At 46.8% G+C, this 20,011-nt stretch overlaps 1 protein-coding gene and 1 non-coding gene across 2 annotated transcripts in view; one reads left to right on the top strand and one right to left on the bottom strand.

Annotated features, from left to right (window-relative positions):
• The window catches only part of PAX5 (paired box 5), a 182,891-nt gene that overhangs the window by 27,242 nt on the left and 135,638 nt on the right, over positions 1–20,011 (bottom strand). Inside the window, exon 8 of the mRNA XM_049773776.1 lies at positions 12,861–12,962. Within this exon, the coding sequence (XP_049629733.1) occupies positions 12,861–12,962 (102 nt within the window). The remainder of the gene's footprint in view (positions 1–12,860; positions 12,963–20,011) is intronic.
• On the top strand, positions 10,351–10,457 carry LOC125996348 (U6 spliceosomal RNA). The gene has a single exon (XR_007491253.1). It is a non-coding gene; the product is annotated as a U6 spliceosomal RNA (small nuclear RNA).

The raw sequence follows: 20,011 nt of genomic DNA on the forward strand, positions 1-20,011 counted from the left end.
GTTCCTCCCGGCTCCTAAATACAGAACCCCTGTGTGCACAGGAGGACCTGGCACAGGGATAGACAGATTTCTCGGGGTTAGCGCTGCTTTTTCACCACACTGGAAAAACCAGACCAGAGCTGGCCTCAGACCTGCCGTCCAGCCCAAAGCTCCCACAACTGGCCCTGACTGGTACCTTGCATCTCAAAACCCTAAGAAATGGCCATATTTAGGCCCAGGGATGTGGCCCAGGAGGTGGTGCACATGCCCTGCATGTCTGAAGACCCAGGTTCTATGCAAGCACCACATGGTCATGGAACACCATGATCAGTGCAGTGCGCCCCTAAAGAAATACATTCACTCTGCTTTCTTTTCACTCTGAGTAGTGAGTGACCTGGGTCGTTCTTAGAGATCCTCTGAGGCCCTGAAAAATTCAATGATTTCTGTTCTTCTCTGTAAACTGCAGTCAGCCCCCAGAAGGAGCACTGGGGATTATGAATGAATGAGAAAATGAAGGAGTGAAAGCATGAAGGAAGGAGAAAAGGATAGAGAGGAAGGGATAAAGGAATATTAAGATGGGGACAGAGAGATAGTAACAGAGGTCTAGCACATGGACAACCTAGGTTCAACTCTCAGAACTCCATATGGCCCCCCAGACCTGCCAGGAGCCATTCAATCTGTGTGCATAGCTGAGAGTAAGCATTGAGCACCCCCAATGTGGCCTCAAAAATAAAGAAAAAAAAAGAAAAGGAGGAAGGAAAGAGATGGGAGAAAGGAGAGAAGGAGGAAAGGATAGAGGAAGGAGGGAGGAAAAGAGATGGGGAGGTGGAAGGAAGGAGGAAGGGAGAAGGAGGAAGTAAGGAAGAGGCAAAGGTGGATGAGAGGAAGGAAGGAGGGAAGGGCAGAACTTATTCCACAAAGAGGACAATTAAGAAACCCAGAGGTGAGCTCACTGGTGGCATAATTAATTCTAAACCTCAGCAGAGCAATTTACTTGCCAACTGGCACCCCTTCTGGTATTTATAATTGTCCCCTGTCAAAACTACAATTTGTCCCCATTCTTCTGGTGATCTTCCTTTTGATTAAAACTATGTTTTTGGAAGCATGTTCTGGAATGCATCCAGACCAATACTGGTTCAGAGAAGCAAGGTCCCTGTTCCCAGCCCCACGTGGGAACCTGTCGACACACAACAGGGTATGGGCTTGGCTTGTGGTGGCGCTGCTGAACATGGACCCTTTGAGGAACAGGGTGGGGGTCAGAGTATTTCTGGTTTGGAGTGATGCAACCAGAAAGTCAAGAAGCACCTCAAATCCATGTGGAAGTGGGCAAGATAGAAGCCCGTTCATTAGGGAGGAGAGTGGCCCAGAGCAGGCTGGCTGTGCCAGGAAGTGGGGAGCTGGTGCCTTGGGAACAGAGCCCCATGGTAGACTAGCCCCATGCTAGTCTAGACTTGAGGCCTCTAACAGATCAAGGCCAGATCTTTCTACTTGTTTAATGTCCTAATAAGGTCACAGCTTCCAGAGGGCAAGTGAACCTCAGAAAAGAAAATAATCATTTCTTATATTCTAATAGTCTAGTGGACTCTGATGGGTGAAGCAGAGATGGAAGAAGTAGAGGATGGCCTGGTCTGCGGAGGGCACAAAAGACACTTTCATATCTGGAAAGTGGGCCACCAGCGCTGAGATATTTAGAAATCAGGTCGCCTAGACCACCCCAGGGAGATCAGCCCTACAGCGGGTCCAGAGCCCCTCCCACCAGTCCCAAAATCCAACCTGTTTACTATGCTAGAGGATGGAAGGAGCAGGGGGAAGAAGCACCTTTCTTCTAGAAAGGTGGATTGGGATGCTGCCAGCCCAGGAGGCACAGTAAGAGAGTATCCTGCCATAGTAAGTTTAGGGAAAGGGTTTGCTTTCTCCAAGACTGCTGAAAGTGCAGTGGTACCTCTGTGTACCTCAGACCCCACGTGCACACAGAGAACATTGCATGTCAGCGCCCACCTTGGCCAAGCCCTTTCCTAGCCAGCTCACTATTGCTGTCCTCAGACTCAGCTTTGATTTCTGGGTGATGGGCAGAAACCTCTCACAGTGCTGGGGCTACCCAGATCATGAACAAAGGAGGCTGAGAATCCTTAACAGTGTTCCAGAGAGGACATATCTGCTCATAGTGAGGAACACAGTCCTATATTCTGTTCAAACAGGACATCTCTAAGGCCTCAGATACCTTTAACACAAAGACAGAGAATGAACACGGAGCTGTCATTTTGTTTGAGGGTGGTCATACTTAGCACTACTCAGGAGATCCTGTAGGGCCGGGGACAGAACCCAGGCCGTAGCTTGCAGGTCTTTCTCAGTGCTCATCTGATTGGCCCCCAATTTTATTTAAATTTGGAAGCCACATCGGCCAGTCGTCAGGGCTTATTCCTGGATCTGTACTCAGGGATCACCTGAGTGGTGCTCCCGGGACCATACGGGATGCCAGGGATCAAACCCAAATAGTAGCATGCAAGGCAAATGCCTTACCCACTGTACTATCTCTCTGCAGCCCCCTCAACCATTTCCTGCTTTCATGTTTCTAAAAAAAAAAAAAAAAAAAAACCAACCAAAAACGCCCTTTCCTCTCCCATCTCTCCTCAGGCTCTTTCTCATTGCTTCTCTCTTTCTCATCTCTCTCCACCCTGATCTGTGTCTCCCCAAGTCAGGCCCTTTATTGAAGCTGGAGCACATAGACCTCTTATAAAGAAAATTCATTTGTTCAGGGTCACCGCGTGGTTTTTCATTAAAAACAAATTACCCGCATTCAGGGAGGACATCTGGGCTTCGTGGGTCCCCTTAATGACTATATTTCTAGCCTCCCCAGCCCGGTTGGGCTCCCTGAGCCTGTCACCCTGCATGCCGGGCCCCTGGAGGACAATGAGAGTGACAGTCGAGTGAAAGGGAAAACATGAGGGATGAGGGCGAGAGGCAAGTCCCCTGAGAGGGGAAGGAGGGAAAAGTGAAAAAAATAAATAACTCAAACAGAGGGTAACAAGGGCCATTGTCTCAGGCCTCCAGCATTGAGCCAGAACAAATATTGGAAGAGAGAGTGGGGAGCGTGGAAGGCGAGCTGAGCCCGGCTTCATTACACAGCCAGATCCTAAGCCTCACCAGAGGAGAGGATGTGTGCCAGATTCAGATGGGCCCCCAGACCCATAGAGCACCCAGTGTGTGCAAGACAGGGTGGAGGAGGAAGCCTCCAGGGGCACATCCAGGAGAAAAGGGTTCAGGAGGAGTTTTAAATCAGCAAAGATAGGCAACCCTGTGGTGCTGCTGTGGTCTAGGGTACAGCTGTAAAACTCAGCTAGAACCAGACACTGGAATTACAGTAGGAAGATTCCCAGCTAAAAGGGTTTGAGTCAGGTCTTAGAGCCACACCCTACATGAAAAGGTGTAGGAATCCTAAGTGGATTTTCTGGGCTCCCTGTTAGGAAGGACCATGAAGGACTTCTGGGCTAGGTAGACCAACAGCACACTCCAGGAGGCACCCAGGAAACCCTGCCCTGGGCCCTGAGCCCCTTATCTCTCACTCCCTTCAAGCTTCAGGAGGGACTGAGACAGCTGACACTAGGCACAGTGACTCCCAGATTAACTGTGCACCCCAGCAATATAGGCCTTTCTCTGAAGCCATCTGGTTTGTCCTGAGCTAGGGTGAAATACTATGACCTGCCTGTATTTCAACTTTTTCCCAAAAGGAAAGTGAACCCCCTAGGCCTGGCCTCCTCATAGTCTTAGCCCTATTTGTCAGACAACCACATGTGGTCCCCCAGAACCATCTGCCCTCATGTCTATCCACTTGCCTATGGGCCACCCCAAAAATATGAAAAACCTTGACTTAAAACACCCAAGAATTGTTTTAAATACTGCAGGGATATGAACTAATACCCCACCCCCAGGACCACTGAAGGGTGACCCAGACATTAAAGGGGCAGAGTAGCACTTCATCTGTCTAGCCAGCCCTAGTGGGCCTAGAATGGATGCGAATAGCTCTGGGTACCCTGAGTACTGCCTTGGAGGAGCCTTCCCCCAAATAAAAATAAAACGTGCATGAGTGCAGTTGGAGAGATGACTACACTGAAAACTATCATAACGATGTGAATGAATGAGGGAAGTAGAAAGCCTGTCTCGAGTACAGGTGTGGGGGGGGGGGAGGGAGATCTGGGAAATTGGTGGTGGGAATGTTACACTGGTGAAGGGGGGTGTTCTTTACATGACTGTAATCATACAACTATAATCATATTTGTAATCACGGTGTTTGAATAAAGATAATTATAAAAAAAGAAAAGCAAAATAAAATAAAATAAAATGTGCAAAGAGCATCATGTGCTGGAGGGTTGGGCATTTGTTTTGCATGTGGGAGGCCTGAATGTAATCCTCAGAGGTTATGCGGTCTTTGGAGAGGTGCCTGAGCAGAGAGCTGGGAGTAGCCACTGAGCATGGCTGCATTTGGCCTCTAGACCAAAAATAAAGCCACAAATCAATTATAGCCTCACACAGTATTTGAGTTAGTGGGCATAGGTATATATGCCTGGCACATGCAGAGGGTTAATAAATGCTGGTGGGCAATAAAATGTGAGAAAGACAGAGGAATGAGAAAGGGAGAAGGAAAGATAAAATAATGGATGGATGATGGGTGGATAAATAGACGAAGGATGATGGGCGGTTGAAAGATGGATGAGTAAAAGGACAGATGACTAGATGACTATTTCAGCCTGGCTAGCTCAAGGTGCCTCTACTATTTTTTTAATGCTCCATACAGCTCAGTGGGAAATTAGGATCCCTCCCCCAGCACTTCCTTCCCATAGAGATGTCCCCTCCTCACCCTTCCATGCAGAAAATCACACACTGAATGCACTGCAGTAATGATGCTTTTGCTCTGAAAATATGAAAGGCTTCTTTCTGTTTCTGAAATTATTTGACCACAAGTAACTTAATCTGATTTATGATGGCTATGATTTCTCAGCACTCAAGGCACAGACTTGGAAAATCTTGCCACGTGAAAAAATTCAACCTAAGAGTTAGGTTCAGAGGAAAGAAACTTTCATGTGCATTAAATGTAAGTTAATGAAGTTAACTTAATAATGTTACAACTGGATGATATCTAATTTAGCATTAAGTAAGACCAGTTTCTCCAACTCCCCCTACAGAATTTTAGAGGAGAAAAGAATTTTGATCAGATCCCAATTTGTCATGAATTTCTTAAAGTCTTGGATCCAAGGGCTTCTCTGAGTCCTGCTCCCTGACCTGTGGGGAGCCCTGTCTGGGCTGTGCATCTCCTTCTCCAAGAGGTCAAGCTGCTGGTAAAAACCCACTCACAGTCTCACAGAAAGGACAAGAAGAGATGGCTGGAAGTATGGACCATTAGCTGCTAACCATGGCCCCGGGGGTTGCTCTGAGTCTTGGGCCCTTTGGAATTGGTTCTCACACAGAAAACCTTTCTAGAGTGGACTCCCTATTAGGCTCCTCCCTATAAGGCTTCTATCTCTCCACCCCTAGGAGAGCAGTTCTGACATCATTCCTCACTTGATCCTATCTAGAATACATCCTTATCATCTCTGTAGGCCCTCTGGAAGGAGATGGTCCTAGGAGTAAGGGGTAATAGAAAGCACCTGCCTTGGAAATGCAAGGCTGATCCCCACCAATACCCATTTGTGTTAACTTGGGACCCTGGTGCTGTACCAGACCTTCAGTATGTGGCCAGGAGCTTGGACAAGGTATGTGAGCACCACAGTGACCTCTGGTGAGTATCGCCTGAGTTCAACAACCCCAACCCAATGAGGGGCAGGAAAGGGGCAAACTGAATCATCGTCCTTATAATGGATGCTGTAGGACACTATGAAGAGCAGCAGAAAATCTTGGGGTTTGGCCCTGCCCAATCCCAGGGCTCTTTTCTGGCATGGGACTGAGCTAAGGCTCTTTTTCCCAAGGATACCCATACTTTCTGCTATGCACCCTTACACGGCTCTGGGCATGAAGTTAGGAACTCAACTTCTCAGGGTTAAGGACATTTTAAAGATTACCAGGCCCAACCTACACCACATCACTGAGTCTAACACTTGATGGCAGCCCTGCCCTGTCAGAACTACAGGTCTCAATTCACTTTCTGTTTCTTAAGACCAGCATTCTTGGAGAGGCAGAGCTGGAAGAACCTAGAGCCAGGAACTCAGACTTTGTATCTCCAGGACTCAAGTCTGGGCCTAGCCTACCGCCCTCAGGAGGAACCAGTGAGGGTGCTGAAAAGTGAACTGGACCCCTAATGTGAGGAGGAACTGCTCCAATGTCCCCATAAAGGCTGCATCCAAAGGGAAGGGGCAGTCTCCATTCCACCCAATGCAGATGCACCACATAAAAGGCTACTGTTTCTTGTTTTTATTTCTTTAAACCATATCTATTGGTACTCAGGGTTTACTCTTGGCTCTGCACTCAGGAATTACTCCTGGCAGTGCTCAAGAAATTATATGGGGTGTCAGGGATTGAACCCCATACAAAGTTGTGTACCAGGTCAGAGCCTTACTTGCTGGACTATTTCTCTGGCTCCAGGGCTGGTACTTCCTGGACAGAGTAAATCTTGGCATTTCCTGTTGTCTCTCAGGTCTTGAGGTTCCAAAGCCAAGATTATTGATTCTAGGGGTGGATCCTCAAAGGGCAGCTGCACATTTCATCTGGATTTTGGAGAACAGGTCCCCTTCCATCACTCCACCTTTGGAGGTTTTTTATTTTTTGTTTTGTTTTGTGTTTGGATTTTGGGCCACACCCAGTGGTGCTCAGGATTTTTTTTCTGGCTCTGTGCTCATAAATTACTCCAAGTAGGCTCAGGAGACCATATGGGATATCGGGGATTGAATCTGGGTCAGCCGTAAGCAAGGCAAACACCCTGCCCACTATGCTGTCATTCTGGCCCCTACTTCTGGATACTCTTCTTAATAACCCCTACTTCTGGATAATCTACTCAGGTTAACCCAGAGCCATTGTCTGCTCATGTCCCAGCTCCTGATCTGAAGGATGCTGGTAGTTGGAGGACCCCATGACACCTTAAAACAGAGGGGACAGTCTAGCTCTGATGTGACATGAGCAGACAGGGACACTGGGGACCTAGAAACTTTGACAGAGCCTTGCCTAGTCTCTCTGCCTCTTGTTTGGGCGGGGGAAGAGTGGGGATGGACATAGGAAATCTAAAGTCTCACTGCTGGCATGGGCAGACTCCTGCTTCCTTGCCTTCAAGTCTCTGCTCTGGCTCTCAGGGTAACCATACCCTTTCCCAGAGTAATGGCCCAGATATGGTCCCTTCAGAGCCCCCTCTCCATCCCAAGGACACAACAGTCTCACCTCTGATACCCAGCAGAGTTCACCAATGGTGAGGCCCCATGTGTGTTGCTATTCAGTCTAAAGGTTTCCAGGGTGGGTACAAGGTATCATGATTGCACAAACCTTACTTCTCTCTCCTGCTAATACTGCCCCCTCAGTCTTCCTCAGGCTGTGGATCTGTGCAAGTCTTTCACTCCACCATGTTCTCCAACCTCTCAGTCTTGAGAAGCTTGAACAGTCTCATACTTCCTTCAAGGTCACCCTAGCTCACATCCCCTCCTCTTGAAAGTCTTCCCTGTTTTCTCCCTCCTCTCCCCAGAGGCCCTCATAAATGTAGCAGTCCCCCTCCTCTGCATCACCTTAGCACCTTGCACATTCCTAGATAAAACTTTTGCACAAAACACAAAACAGACAAGGATGAGGTTTTTGCAGGGGTGGGGGAGAAGTTGGGCCACACTTTCAATGCTCAAAGCTTACTCCTTGCTCTGGAAGAGCTCAGGGAATCATATGTGGTTGTGGAAGTTGAAACATGGTTAGCAGTAGGCAAGACAGGTGCCTTAACCCTTGTATTATTTCTCTAGTCCCAGGGATGTCTCTCCAACCTGACTTTGAGTTCCCTGAGTGAAGTGGCTGTCTCTGAATCACCTAGAACCCCAACACTGAGATGTCGTGCCCTCAGATAACATTTGAAAAATAAATGCATGAACAGAAAGTACAGCTGCCTGTGCCCTTTTAGTAGGGGCGGTCTCTGGGGTCAGTTTTATTCCTGGAATGGCAGCATGACTGGAAGCCACTAGAGGGCAGCAAAAAGTCAGAAATGAGCAACAGGTGGGCGTCCCAGACTTGATGGCCGGGTGGACAGTTTGGCAAAGGCCAGAAGATAATAGGCTCCAGCAGGATCTTGATGTGAGGAAAGAAAAGGCCAAGATTTAAGGCCATTGAGAAAACTCTCCAAGCCTGAGGTTTGGCCCAGGAGCACAGGGAGGGCACAGATCAGTCTCTACCTAAGTCCTGACTCCCCTCTGCTGCACCCTACCATGCTTGCCCACTCCCACAGTTTCTGCTCTAACTACAGGGAAGGGTCTTTAAGTGTGGATGGAAAAGGAGGTGCTTTGACTCCACATACAAGCACCACCTGAACCCACATACAGCGTCTGTTTCACAAGCCATTGTAGTACTGGAGTCCCCATAACCACCTCATCTAAGATGTTTCTCTACAGTGGCTGGCCAGGCAAGCTCTGAGAGGAACAGTGCTCAGAAAGGCATAGGCCCACTGCTGGTCAGTCTTTGGGGAGCTGCATTCTTTCAGGGTAGCTCCAGCTCCTTTGGGGGACATCTCCCAATCTCCCACCACTCCTTATTTTCTCTCTTCTTCCTCTTCCTCTTCCTCCTCCTCCTCCTTCTTCTTCCCCTCTCTCTCTCTCTCTCTCTCTCTCTCTCTCTCTCTCTCTCTCTCTCTCTCTCTGTGCTGGACTTGTCTAGTACTTTTTTAATTTTCTTCCATTGGCATCTTTCATTAGAAAGACATTTATACAATGCCAGGCCTATGAGTATATAAATAGGTTTACAGCTCAAACATACAGGTGATAAATCACAAAGAGATTTATTTTAAAACAATAATTCGGCCTATGTCTAATTGTACCACATATTAAAGATGAAAGCAAACTTGCATATGGATGAGAGATGGACATACTTATGTTTATACAGAGACTTTGCAGAATTAAGCTAGTATGTTTCTGTAAGATCAGAAAGGTTTGTGTGTAGGATAAAAAATGCTGTCATTCACACTAGATTGCAGGCACCGTGCTGGGCAAAGGATTCTGCAGGGAGTGTTCTTTATAGATGTGACTTACTCAAGGGTCTTGAAATAAGAAAATGAACCTGGATGGGTCCTGTGCACAGTCACCTGAGGGAGGTGAAGAGGACACCCCACAACACACCAAAAGACAGTGCGATAAAGAGGAGGTAGAGAGGTTCAAGGATCAGGGTGTATGGCCAGTGCCAGGTGTGTCTGCAGCCTTAGTGAGGATGAGGGGGCAAGGATGCTTCTCAGTAGGCTCTGTGCACTGTACTGGCAGGAGACCTGAGTTCTATCTTGGTACTGCATGATTCCCCCAAGCACTACTAGGAGCAACCCCTGACCCCCAGCAAGTTTCCAGAAACAGCCTCTAAACACCACCAGGTGTGATTCATCTAAAACTAAGAAAAGAGGCAAAGAATGGAACACACCTGCCCCCTAAACTTCCTGTACAGGTCTTGCTGACATGCTGCAATTGTGGCCCATAAACACCAGTCCCCACCTCTGGCCTCTGGCACCAATGGAAGAAACTTCTGTTGTTGGGGTCTTTTGTGTCAATCGTCGCAAGAAATGAGAATGAGGACCAATATTCATTTTTCAGGCCATCCACTCTTAATTCCTCACCCGCCCAACACACACACACATACAAACACACATGACCTACAACATATCAGCAACCAAAATATTGTTGCAGGAGCCCCAACTGAGGGGAAGGGAAGGGAAGGGAACAAGATAACCTCAACAGGCAGGCTAAATCTGGAGAGGTGAGGTGTTTGCTCAACCTGGAAGAGGAAGTGAGATCTTATCTTCAACCAGGCAAAGAATGAGGTGAACCCCTAACCCAGAAGGGAGCCCTGAGTGGGCAACCAGGAGGAGGGCATGGAGAAGAGTCCCAAAAGGCTCTTGGAGCGCCAAGTTGGTGCTATATGACAGAACTGGACTGCTGGAGGGACAGGTAGGTCCTCCATGATGGGCAGTTCTAGCACAGAGCATGTGTGAGAGCCAGTGTTACCTCATAAAGCCATCCAAGAAATGGAGATTTGGATGTAGTGGGGCCCACAGGCTACCAAAAACAAAACAAGGGTTCAGGCTTTGAGGAACAGGAACTAGGTACCAGATTTCTGCTGAAAGTGGACTTTTAGCTCTGATAGGGGTTGCCTAGCACTGATGGACTGTGAGGGACCTAGGAGTAAGGTAGAAGAAGAGAAAACAAGGAATAAAAAAAGGAGAAACAAGTGCTTGCTTCGGCAGCACATATAATAAAATTGGAACAATACAGAGAAGATTAGCATGGCCCCTGTGCAAGGATGACATGCAAATCCGTGAAGCATTCCATATTTTTTAAAAAGGAAAAAAAAGGAAAGAAGGAGCAGAGGAAATCATGAGCTCTGAGGCTCAAGAACCGGCAGGCTGCACTCCTGCCCCCTGCTGCAACCTGCAGGTTTGCTTAGACTCTGCCTTTCCTAGTTTAACTCCCTTATTCTCCAAGAACAGGGGAGCAACCCCTTCTGTGCCCAAACCAGACGATCCTGAGTCAAGGGCAGACACTGTGTGGATAAACATGGGTGAGTTCAGCTGCTTCCCAGAATTCTTTGGAGTTCACAACATGGAGTCAGCAGGGCTGGCTGGGTCAAAGTGGACTGCACAGCGATACTGTGCCCCGGAGAATTTTGCAGTAACAGACTCAGGGTCAGCACCTACATAGACTGTCCAGGAGACGAGATGCTGAGTAGGATAGTGGAGACCCAGATTCCCGCCTGCCCTCTGAACTGCCTTGGGCCACCCCCTAACCACTCTGAGTCTCTATTTTCACTTTTGGAAGAGGTGGGAGAAGGGGAAAGGAATCCCCTGGGATCACAGGGTGGGGTGTCCCAGAACTCTCAGAAAAGCACTTGGCATCTATAAAGAGCCACTCAAATAAGGGGACCACTTAGTGGTTAAATAAAACCAGAAAAGCTTTCTCCTAAGAGTATTCTGACTTGTAGAAAATGACCATAGGAGTAAAAGAGTTGGGGCTGGAGTGATAGCACAGTGTGTAGGGAATTTGCCTTGCATGTGACTGACCTGAATTTGAGCCCCAATGTCCTTTATGGTACCCCGAGCCAGCCAGGAATGATTCTTTAGTGTAGAACCAGAAATAACTCCTGAGCACTGCTAGGTATGACTCAAAGTCCCCCCCCCCCCAAAAAAAAGAGTATAAGAGTTGGAGGGTGTGACACACACACACACACACACACACACACACACACACACACACACACACTACACCCTGGCACTAGCCAGGAAACTGTCCTGTGACTGGCTACAGCTTATCTTGGCAGCTAAAAAGACTAAGGTTTTGCAGCAGAATCTGCAGGCCTCACCGCAATAACAGTGGCCAGGGCCGAGACCACGGAGGCCATTGCCCATATGTCTCATATTTAAAAGTCATAAATCAAGCTAACAAACCGTTAAATGAAATATGCTCCATCCTCCTACCTTGTTAAGTACGTCTTCTTAACAGCCTGGAAGTCGGGCTGGAATGGGGAGGCCAGGACTCCTAGGTATCTCTGCCAGGACTCGGTGGGTGGCAAGAGCATGAACGCACCCCCAGAGACCTCGTTTCCTCCCTCAGGGACTCTGCTTGGTCCTGAGATACCATCCTGGCCCCCAGATTCCAACCTGCCCTCATCCCCTGTCCCATCCCTTCCAATTTTTCCTCGGGTTCGGGGACACAGAGCTGGGAGGAAGTTGGGCTGGGGAAAAGCTATTTAGGCAGGAGCCCAGGGCAGGCTAGAGAAGGGGGGTCCAGAGAAGTTGGCCCTGTGGCTTGGTACACTGTCCTGGTCTGAGTCAGGACTCAGATTCTGCAGGGTCTGGCAGGCTCTAGAGAGGGGTAACTCCTCTCTGAGTCTGAGAGGAATTCTCTTCCCCATGTACATGCCTCAGGGAACTCCAGCCCTTATTCAGATTCTATTTCCTCAAAAGCATGGCTATGAGGCTGTGAAGAGATTAATCCATCCAAGGAAGGAGCCATACAAACCTCTCTTCAAAAGGGCTGCCAGTGGGTGCTGAGTGCAACAGGCAGCTGGCTCGAGCCCTGGACATGTGTGCAGCCACTCTGATGGCTCAGAACAAGAGATAGTCCCAGGGGTTTATTAAACACCAAAGCAGGGCACTTATGGTACCTGGGCTGGGTGAGGGACCTTGGTGCCTGATCGGCTGACACTGTTGTTACCTTGGGTGCCACTCCACTGGGAAGGGCAATGGGGGGGGGGGGGGGGAAATCTCTTTGCCAGATGTCTTGAAAGAAACAGACTTGTCTCTGGCTCCAGAAGCACAGTTTTTAGGGGCCAGAGGAGGCTTGGCTGAGAATCAGGACACAGGCCCCACCACCCCTAGGATCAGGCTTGTGGGACTACCTGGAAAGTGGTAATGTGGATTCATCTTACATGAGCTGGGAGGTGAAAGAATGGGGTGCACTCTGCAGCAGTCTCGTGGCCCCGCCAGTTTCCTGAGACACTGTGTCAAGTGTAAAACCCCCTCTATGAGAGGCCCATGGTCCAGAGGTAGGATCTTACTCCCTCCAATGTAGGCCCTGCCCACAGGCAGGAGGAGGCCCAGCCCCAATGCAGGTCCCACCTACAGTTTTCAGACTGAGCTCACAGCTCTGTTGAGGCCACAGCTCTGTTGGTGGGATCCCTCCACCTCTTGAAATTCCATCCATTGAGTGATGAAAAGATGCTGACAGATTACATGAACTCACCAGGCACCATCCCTGTCAGCGTGGGCGCCGAGTAGCTGCCCTGTCCAGCGGGGGGCACATGTGGAGGATACCCAGGGAGGGTCGTGCTCGCCAAGTCACGGCCTGAGAAGTCAAAGAGACAAATCACACATGAACATCTTTGTGGCCCGCAGCTCATGCCCACACTCCCCAGACACTGCTCAGAACATCCATATGGCCCCAGCCCTGGCGCTTGTGTGTTGCATGCACATGCATTCACACACAGACACATAACACATGCACAAAAATACAAAAATGCAAAGATTCCCACACCTACTCAAACACACATGGGCGCACGGATACACACAAATGCATGGGCTCACACATATATGTGTACACACAAATATAAAAACTCACAAATGCTCAACGCACAAACGTACTCAGAAATATACATATGTATACAAATGAATACATACAAATACAGAGACTCATATGCACAAACATTCAGGTGTACACACATGCCTACACTTGGCATGTACATACATAAACACACACTGATACATGTGTTTACATACACACATGCCTGCACACTCATAGGCAAACACACATTTGGCTCCATTCAGCAAGAAGTGGGAACTTAATAGTCTTCCGGAGCTTTGCCAGCTCTCAACTCCTCAAGCAGGACTTGTACTTCACCTTCACTTACCCCTCAATCTGCACTACCCAGCCACATCTGCTTTTAGATATTCCCTCAAATGCCCTACTCTTCTTGGAGAAACACTTGCAGCAGCAGCAGGAAGGCTTGGCCTGTCTTACATCTGCATTGTCAGGGCTGGGACTCCCCTTGGGTGCCTCATCATATGGCCTGAGCTACATCTTAGGCCACTGACAAGGCAGAAAGTTGTAAGATGTACCCTGGGCAGTGGGACCCAGAGAGGTGTGTCTACCTCTCTGCAGGTTTCTGTCAGGAAGGCAGGCCTGACACCCAGAAAACCTGCCTTCATCAAGGGCTTGGTAGTTAGTAGGCTCCAAGGATATAAATGCAGGAGTTGAGGGGCTGGACTGCAGGCCTGGAGGAAGAAGCCTCCAAGGTAGCAGAACACCACAGGAGATATCACAGTTCCTCTGCTCTTAAGAAGAGAACTAAGATGGGACCCTTCCTTCACCACCAGGTCTGTGTCTGAACATCTGTTCTTGCTTGTGGGTGGGACGTAAGCCCTGGGAGCTAAGACAGGTCCTGCATCAGCCTTCCTGATGTGGTTAAAAAAAAATAATGGAAAAGGAAGGACTTAGAATGCTGTGTTTTCCAAATATTGAGGACTGAAAGTCTAGAAGAGACCAAAGATGTGGAGGAGCTTCTCTAGGAACCCCACCCTACCCCTACTAGGGCCTAGCAAGGCAATAGGGCAGCACACCACCACTAAAATGAGCTTCAGCGCTGTAGAATCAATTCAGGGAATCAACTCTCATCAACACCTCCCAAAGCTTCTAAGCCTGTGTCTGGCTGGCATGAGTGAATGTTCCCTGCAGGGCCAGCCATGCAGAAACTGGCATCAGAGCACCTCTAGTCAGAGCTCTGGCACATCTTTTCCAGCCTCCAGGCTGCTCCACCTGCCACCTCGAGACTGACATTTCTCTCTTCATACAGCACAAGCTCTGAGGCCTGAGAGATAGTGCAGCAGACAGGGCAATTACCTTGCACACAACCAACCCTGGTTCAATCCCCATCACTCCATATGGCCCTTTAGCCTCACCAGGAATTATTCCTGAGCCCAAATCCAGAAGTAAGCTCTGAGAACAAAAATCAAGAACAAACCCTACAAGAACTAACATACACAAGCTCTAGTGTCTGTTCCCAGGAGGGGGACTGCAGCAGGAGAGCAAATACCTAGAATTTCTCTCAGAAGTCTCCAGAGCACAAATGCTCCAGGACTTCTCAGGATAGCTGAGAATAAACAGAGCATGCAGCCCACAGAATTGAGAGCCCTGGGAAGCAATTTAAGGAGTATCCCCAATCCACATCTCCTAACCCGCATCTCACCAAGCACCCACAACTGGAAAAGGCAGCCCCCTCTCTCCATAAGATCTCAGCTAAGGTGGGACATCCCAAGTCATTACAGCTGAGGTCTGAAGTATTGGCTGAAAGGAAGTGGACTGGCCTGGAAGCAGAACTGTGGAGTCCAGATAGTCCCCTCCTCTTGGGTCAAAAGGGCTCTTGGGTTCTTCCTCATGAACTCTGTTGCTACTTTCAGAAAGGAAGACTGACCCCCATGGCAAGTCCTAGGAGGTGATTGATTTGGGTCCACAGAGGAAGATCAGGGCCTCAGCCCCTTTCCATATGCCAGCCCAGGACTCACTCTACCAGAGGCATAAGCAGCATTATGGCAGGGAAGTCCACAAGACTATACCACATAAGGTATAGAATGGGCCCAAATGCCAGTCTATCTTACAATGACTTCTGTAAGAGGACTGGAACCCCACCAACTAATAAAATAGCTTTCAGCAGTTTACTACCAGGCTCATATATCCTGCCCCCTGAAGATGACCCCCCCATCCCCAGGTGTTTATATAGAAGTTAAAAGGTATCCAACTGCATTCTCACAATTGTAAATGGTTCACCCCCATGTGACCCTCCACCACCCAATGAGGTCATGAATTAGACAATTCTGTCCCATTTTATGGAATATAATGCAAAGCTTAAGTAAGTTATCCAAGACGGGACAAGGAGAATCAAGATTTGAACTCAAGTGGTCCAAGGTCAAAGTTCATACTTGTTTGTTTTGGGATCATACACAGCAGTGCTCAGAGACTACTCCCAGCTCTGTGTGCTTAGACTTGTTCCAGGCAGCGTTAGGGGACCGCATGATGCTGAGGCTCAAACCAACAGCTCCTACATACAAAGCCTGCAATCAGTCCATTGTATTCTCTAGTTCAAAGTTCATGCTTTTATTTTTGAGGGAGATTCAACACCCATGGTACTCAGAGCTTACTCATTGCTCTGCACTCAGGGATCACGCCTGGTGAGATTTAGGATTTGTCAAGGATCAATCGGTTGTGAGCAAGGCAAGCTCTCTACCTGGTGTTCTATCATTCCAGTTCCCCAAACTTCATGCACTAAAATATCCTACTTCTCACGCATAGATCTGCTTATACATATGACCATAGTTCAGTGGTTCTATGGGTCTCAGTGGGGACCTCAGCTGTGTCTCACCTGTGAGCTACACTGTCACCATTGCTTAGTGCTCTGTGGTGCAGAAGAAAATTGAGTCATATAGTTTTGGAGGATCTAGAGCTCAAGGAGGAGAGAAGCCAGATGTGCCAGATGTGAGGGTGCTGACAAGACATAGACAGGCTGGTATAGAACTGCTGGAAAGGAACTCAGGTCCTGGAGAAGGACATGCAGTTGATTGAGTGTTGACAGAAAATTGGCCCCACCCCCAGACTATCTTTTCTCCTTAACAACATGTTGAAACCTCAGCAGTTTCTGCCACTACATTACCTGCTTTTAAACCTATCCCCAAAAACACAAAATACATTCATTTGAAAGGATATATGAACACCTATGTTCATTGCAGCTCTTAGTATAATAGCCAAAAACTACAGAATGATGGATCATGAAGTTGTAGAATATATATACACAATGGAATACTATGCAGCTCTAAGAAAGAACAAAATCATGGAAGTTTTTGTGACATGAATGGAACTAGAGGATATCATGCTACATGAAATCAGAAGGACAAGGGATAAGAGCCAGAGATACAGATTAATAGGTAAGGTGCTTGCCTTAGAAAATAGAAATAGGGGGACTGGGAGTGATAGTACAATGGTTAAGGTGCTTGCTTTTCATGCAGCTCATCTGGGTTCGATCGCCAGCATCCCATATGGACCCCTGAACCTGGTAGAAGTCATCCCCTCAGAGACAGGAGTAAGCCTTAGCATTGCTAGATATGGCCCCCAAATAAAAAATTTAAATATTGCATAAGATTGAATTAGACTTATTCCAGGTATGTGAGAAGCTTGGGGAGGAATTAGTATTTAGTTATGTACCATACCAACAGCAAACGCCAATTCCTTTCCCACTGCTTTGATATAAACACCTGGTTTTTCTCCTTTGTTATACTAATATAATTTCCCAATTTGGTTTTATATTCAATCGTCTCATACCAGAAGGGTTCAAGCAGCATCACCTCCTCATGCCCATGAATTCCTGAAGATTGCCTGTGGGGCCTCTGGGATTCCTGAGCATCTTTTAGGAAGCAATTCCCCTGAAAAAACACCTTAGTCTTTTTAACCTGAGAAGAGGTCTACCTCTGGTATAGATGAGGAAACTGAGGCTTGGGATGAATTTTGACTGACTCGAGGACATAGAACAAGAAACAACTCAGGATTTATGAATTTTAGTTAAATGTTATTTTTGAAAAATTACTCAAAATTTCCCCCTCAAAGGGACTTGTCTCAAGATATTATAACATTCTACAAAGGCTTTATCTTTCTTTTTTTTAACCTCATTTATTTTTTTTTTTTTTTTTTTTTTTTTTGGTTTTTGGGCCACACCCGGTAACGCTCAGGGGTTACTCCTGGCTATGCGCTCAGAAGTCGCTCCTGGCTTGGGGGACCATATGGGACGCCGGGGGATCGAACCGCGGTCCGTCTCCTAGGCTAGCGCAGGTAAGGCAGGCACCTTACCTCCAGCGCCACCGCCCGGCCCCAACCTCATTTATTTTTTTATTGATTGATTTTTGGGCCACACCCAGAAGCACTCAGGGATTACTCCTGGCTTTACACTCAGAAATCGCTCCTGGCAGGCTTTGGGGGACCATATGAGATGCCGGGAATTGAATCAGGTCCCTCCCGGGTCAGTCACATGCAAGGCAAATGCCCTACTGTTGTGCTATATCTCTGGCCCCATGGCTTTATCTTTCAAAGGGTGAAACATAAAGGTGGTTTTGGCACATGAATAAACAGTAAAACAATGAAGAGAAAAAGATACAATTCTATATGAAAATCCAGCATACTATGAACATGGGACTAAAAGTGACTGATTGAGACTAATATAGACTCTATATGTTGTGGTATCAGAACGACTGACAAGCCATAAATGATGACATTTATGTATTGTTTATACCACGCATAGATATAATCTCCAGGTATAAAGAAGGGCCAGAGTGATAGAATAGCAAGGAGGGAACTTGGTTTGTAGGTGGCCAACCAACATTCAATCTCCAGTATCTCAGATGGTCCTCCCAAACCCTACCAGGAGTGAGTGCAAAGTCCTGAGTGCAGAGTCAGGAGTAGTATCCAAGCATCACCAGCTGTGTTCCCACCCAAATAAGAGTATATAAAGAATTCTGATGGCTCAATAATAAATAAAATAAAATAATTATAGAGTAAAATAATCTAACTTTTAATGCCAAAGATCTGAACACATATTTGCCTAATATATTAAAATTATCAACGAATACATGAAAATATTTTAAAAATAGATTTCAACTGAAAACCACAGTAAACTACCACTTCATACCACATATGATATAATTAAAGGGATACTGAGATAGTATTAGCAAAATTGTAACAAACTAAAACTCTCATATACTGTTGGTAGGAATATAATAATGATCAATAATAATGATAAATATAATAATGATAAAGTAAATGATAGATAAAGTTGCTCTCCATGCAACTTTGAAACAATCTGGGAGTTCTTCAACAAGATAAACAGGGGCCGGAGAGATAGCATGGAGGTAGTGTGTTTGCCTTGCATGCAGAAGGACGGTGGTTCAAATCCCGGCATCCCATATGGTCCCCTGAGCCTGCCAGCAGCGATTTCTGAGCATAGAGCCAGGAGTAACTCCTGAGCTCAGCCAGGTGTGACCCAAAAACCAAATAAATAAATAAATAAATAAACAGAATTACCAAGTTACTCAAAAATTCCACCCCAAGAAAATTGAAAACATACATCCACATAAAAAAAATACACAACTGTTCAAAGCAACATTAATCCAACTCAGCAAAAGGTGAAAACTACTCAAATATCAAATAAAAAATACTCAAAAAATCAAAAAATACTCAAATATCAAAAGGTGAAAAACTACTCAAATATCCATAAATAAAGGAAGCACAGTATATATGTATAATAAAATGTTTAGTAATAAAATGGAAGGACTTCTGTATATCTCAACATGCACAAACTTTTAAATCATTGTGCTAATAATAGCAGCCTGTCACAAAGGACCACATGTTGTTGGATTCTTTAGAGATAAAACATCCAGAATAGGTAAATAGAGACAAAGGGTACACTGAATGATGGTGGGGAGAAGGGGACAAGTTATGACTACTTAGAGGTACAGGTTCTTTGTGGGGGTGACTCCTGAGATAGTCAAGAGGTGGATTTGAGGTCACACATGCTTGGGTTCAGTGCACAACTTACTAGTTATGTGACTTCGGCAAGTTATATAGTCATCCAAGCCTTTCTCTTCCTTTTATAATGCGAGAAAAGGGTTCTTTTATTTATATATATATATTTTTTTTTATTTAAACACCTTGATTACATACATGATTGTGTTTGGGTTTCAGTCATGTAAAGAACACCACCCATCACCAGTGCAACATTCCCATCACCAATGTCCCAAATCTCCCTCCTCCCCACCCGACCCCCGCCTGTACTCTAGACAGGCTTTGGGAAAAGGGTTCTTAATGAGAGCACTCAATGCAATGGTGAAATAGGATTAAAATGTCTACAGAGTCTATTGCCTTTCTTATGGAAGAGTGGGGTCTAGGGCCCCTGGCCTTGGATCTGAGCCATCTTGGTAACTGGTCAACAAACAGCTTCCTTTTAGGTTGCTCCGAGTCAGGTCCTGGGGTCAAGTATTGAGGTGCCTTATTTCATTCAACACTTCCCACTCCTTAAGGGCTGTAAGTAGTGGCCCATTTTTCAGATGAAGAAGCAATGGCTCCAGCAGTTGCTGTGCCAATAGGTCACTGCTTGGCCATCATGACAGTAAACAGTGCAGAATTTGCTGGACACACCTGGGTACTGTTCTAACCTGAAGCAGGGTCCCCAACACTGTTTCCTGTGCTTGGAGAGGTTGACCCATTTCTCCCTCAAAATACTATAGAGTAAATTCCTTTGTTAAATGTCATGTGATAGAGGTGAAACACAAAACAGAGATAAGTACCTACCCAAGGTCCCATGG

This window comes from Suncus etruscus, chromosome 1 (genome assembly GCF_024139225.1).
Source record: "Suncus etruscus isolate mSunEtr1 chromosome 1, mSunEtr1.pri.cur, whole genome shotgun sequence".
In the NCBI taxonomy this organism is placed as follows: Eukaryota; Metazoa; Chordata; class Mammalia; order Eulipotyphla; family Soricidae; genus Suncus; species Suncus etruscus.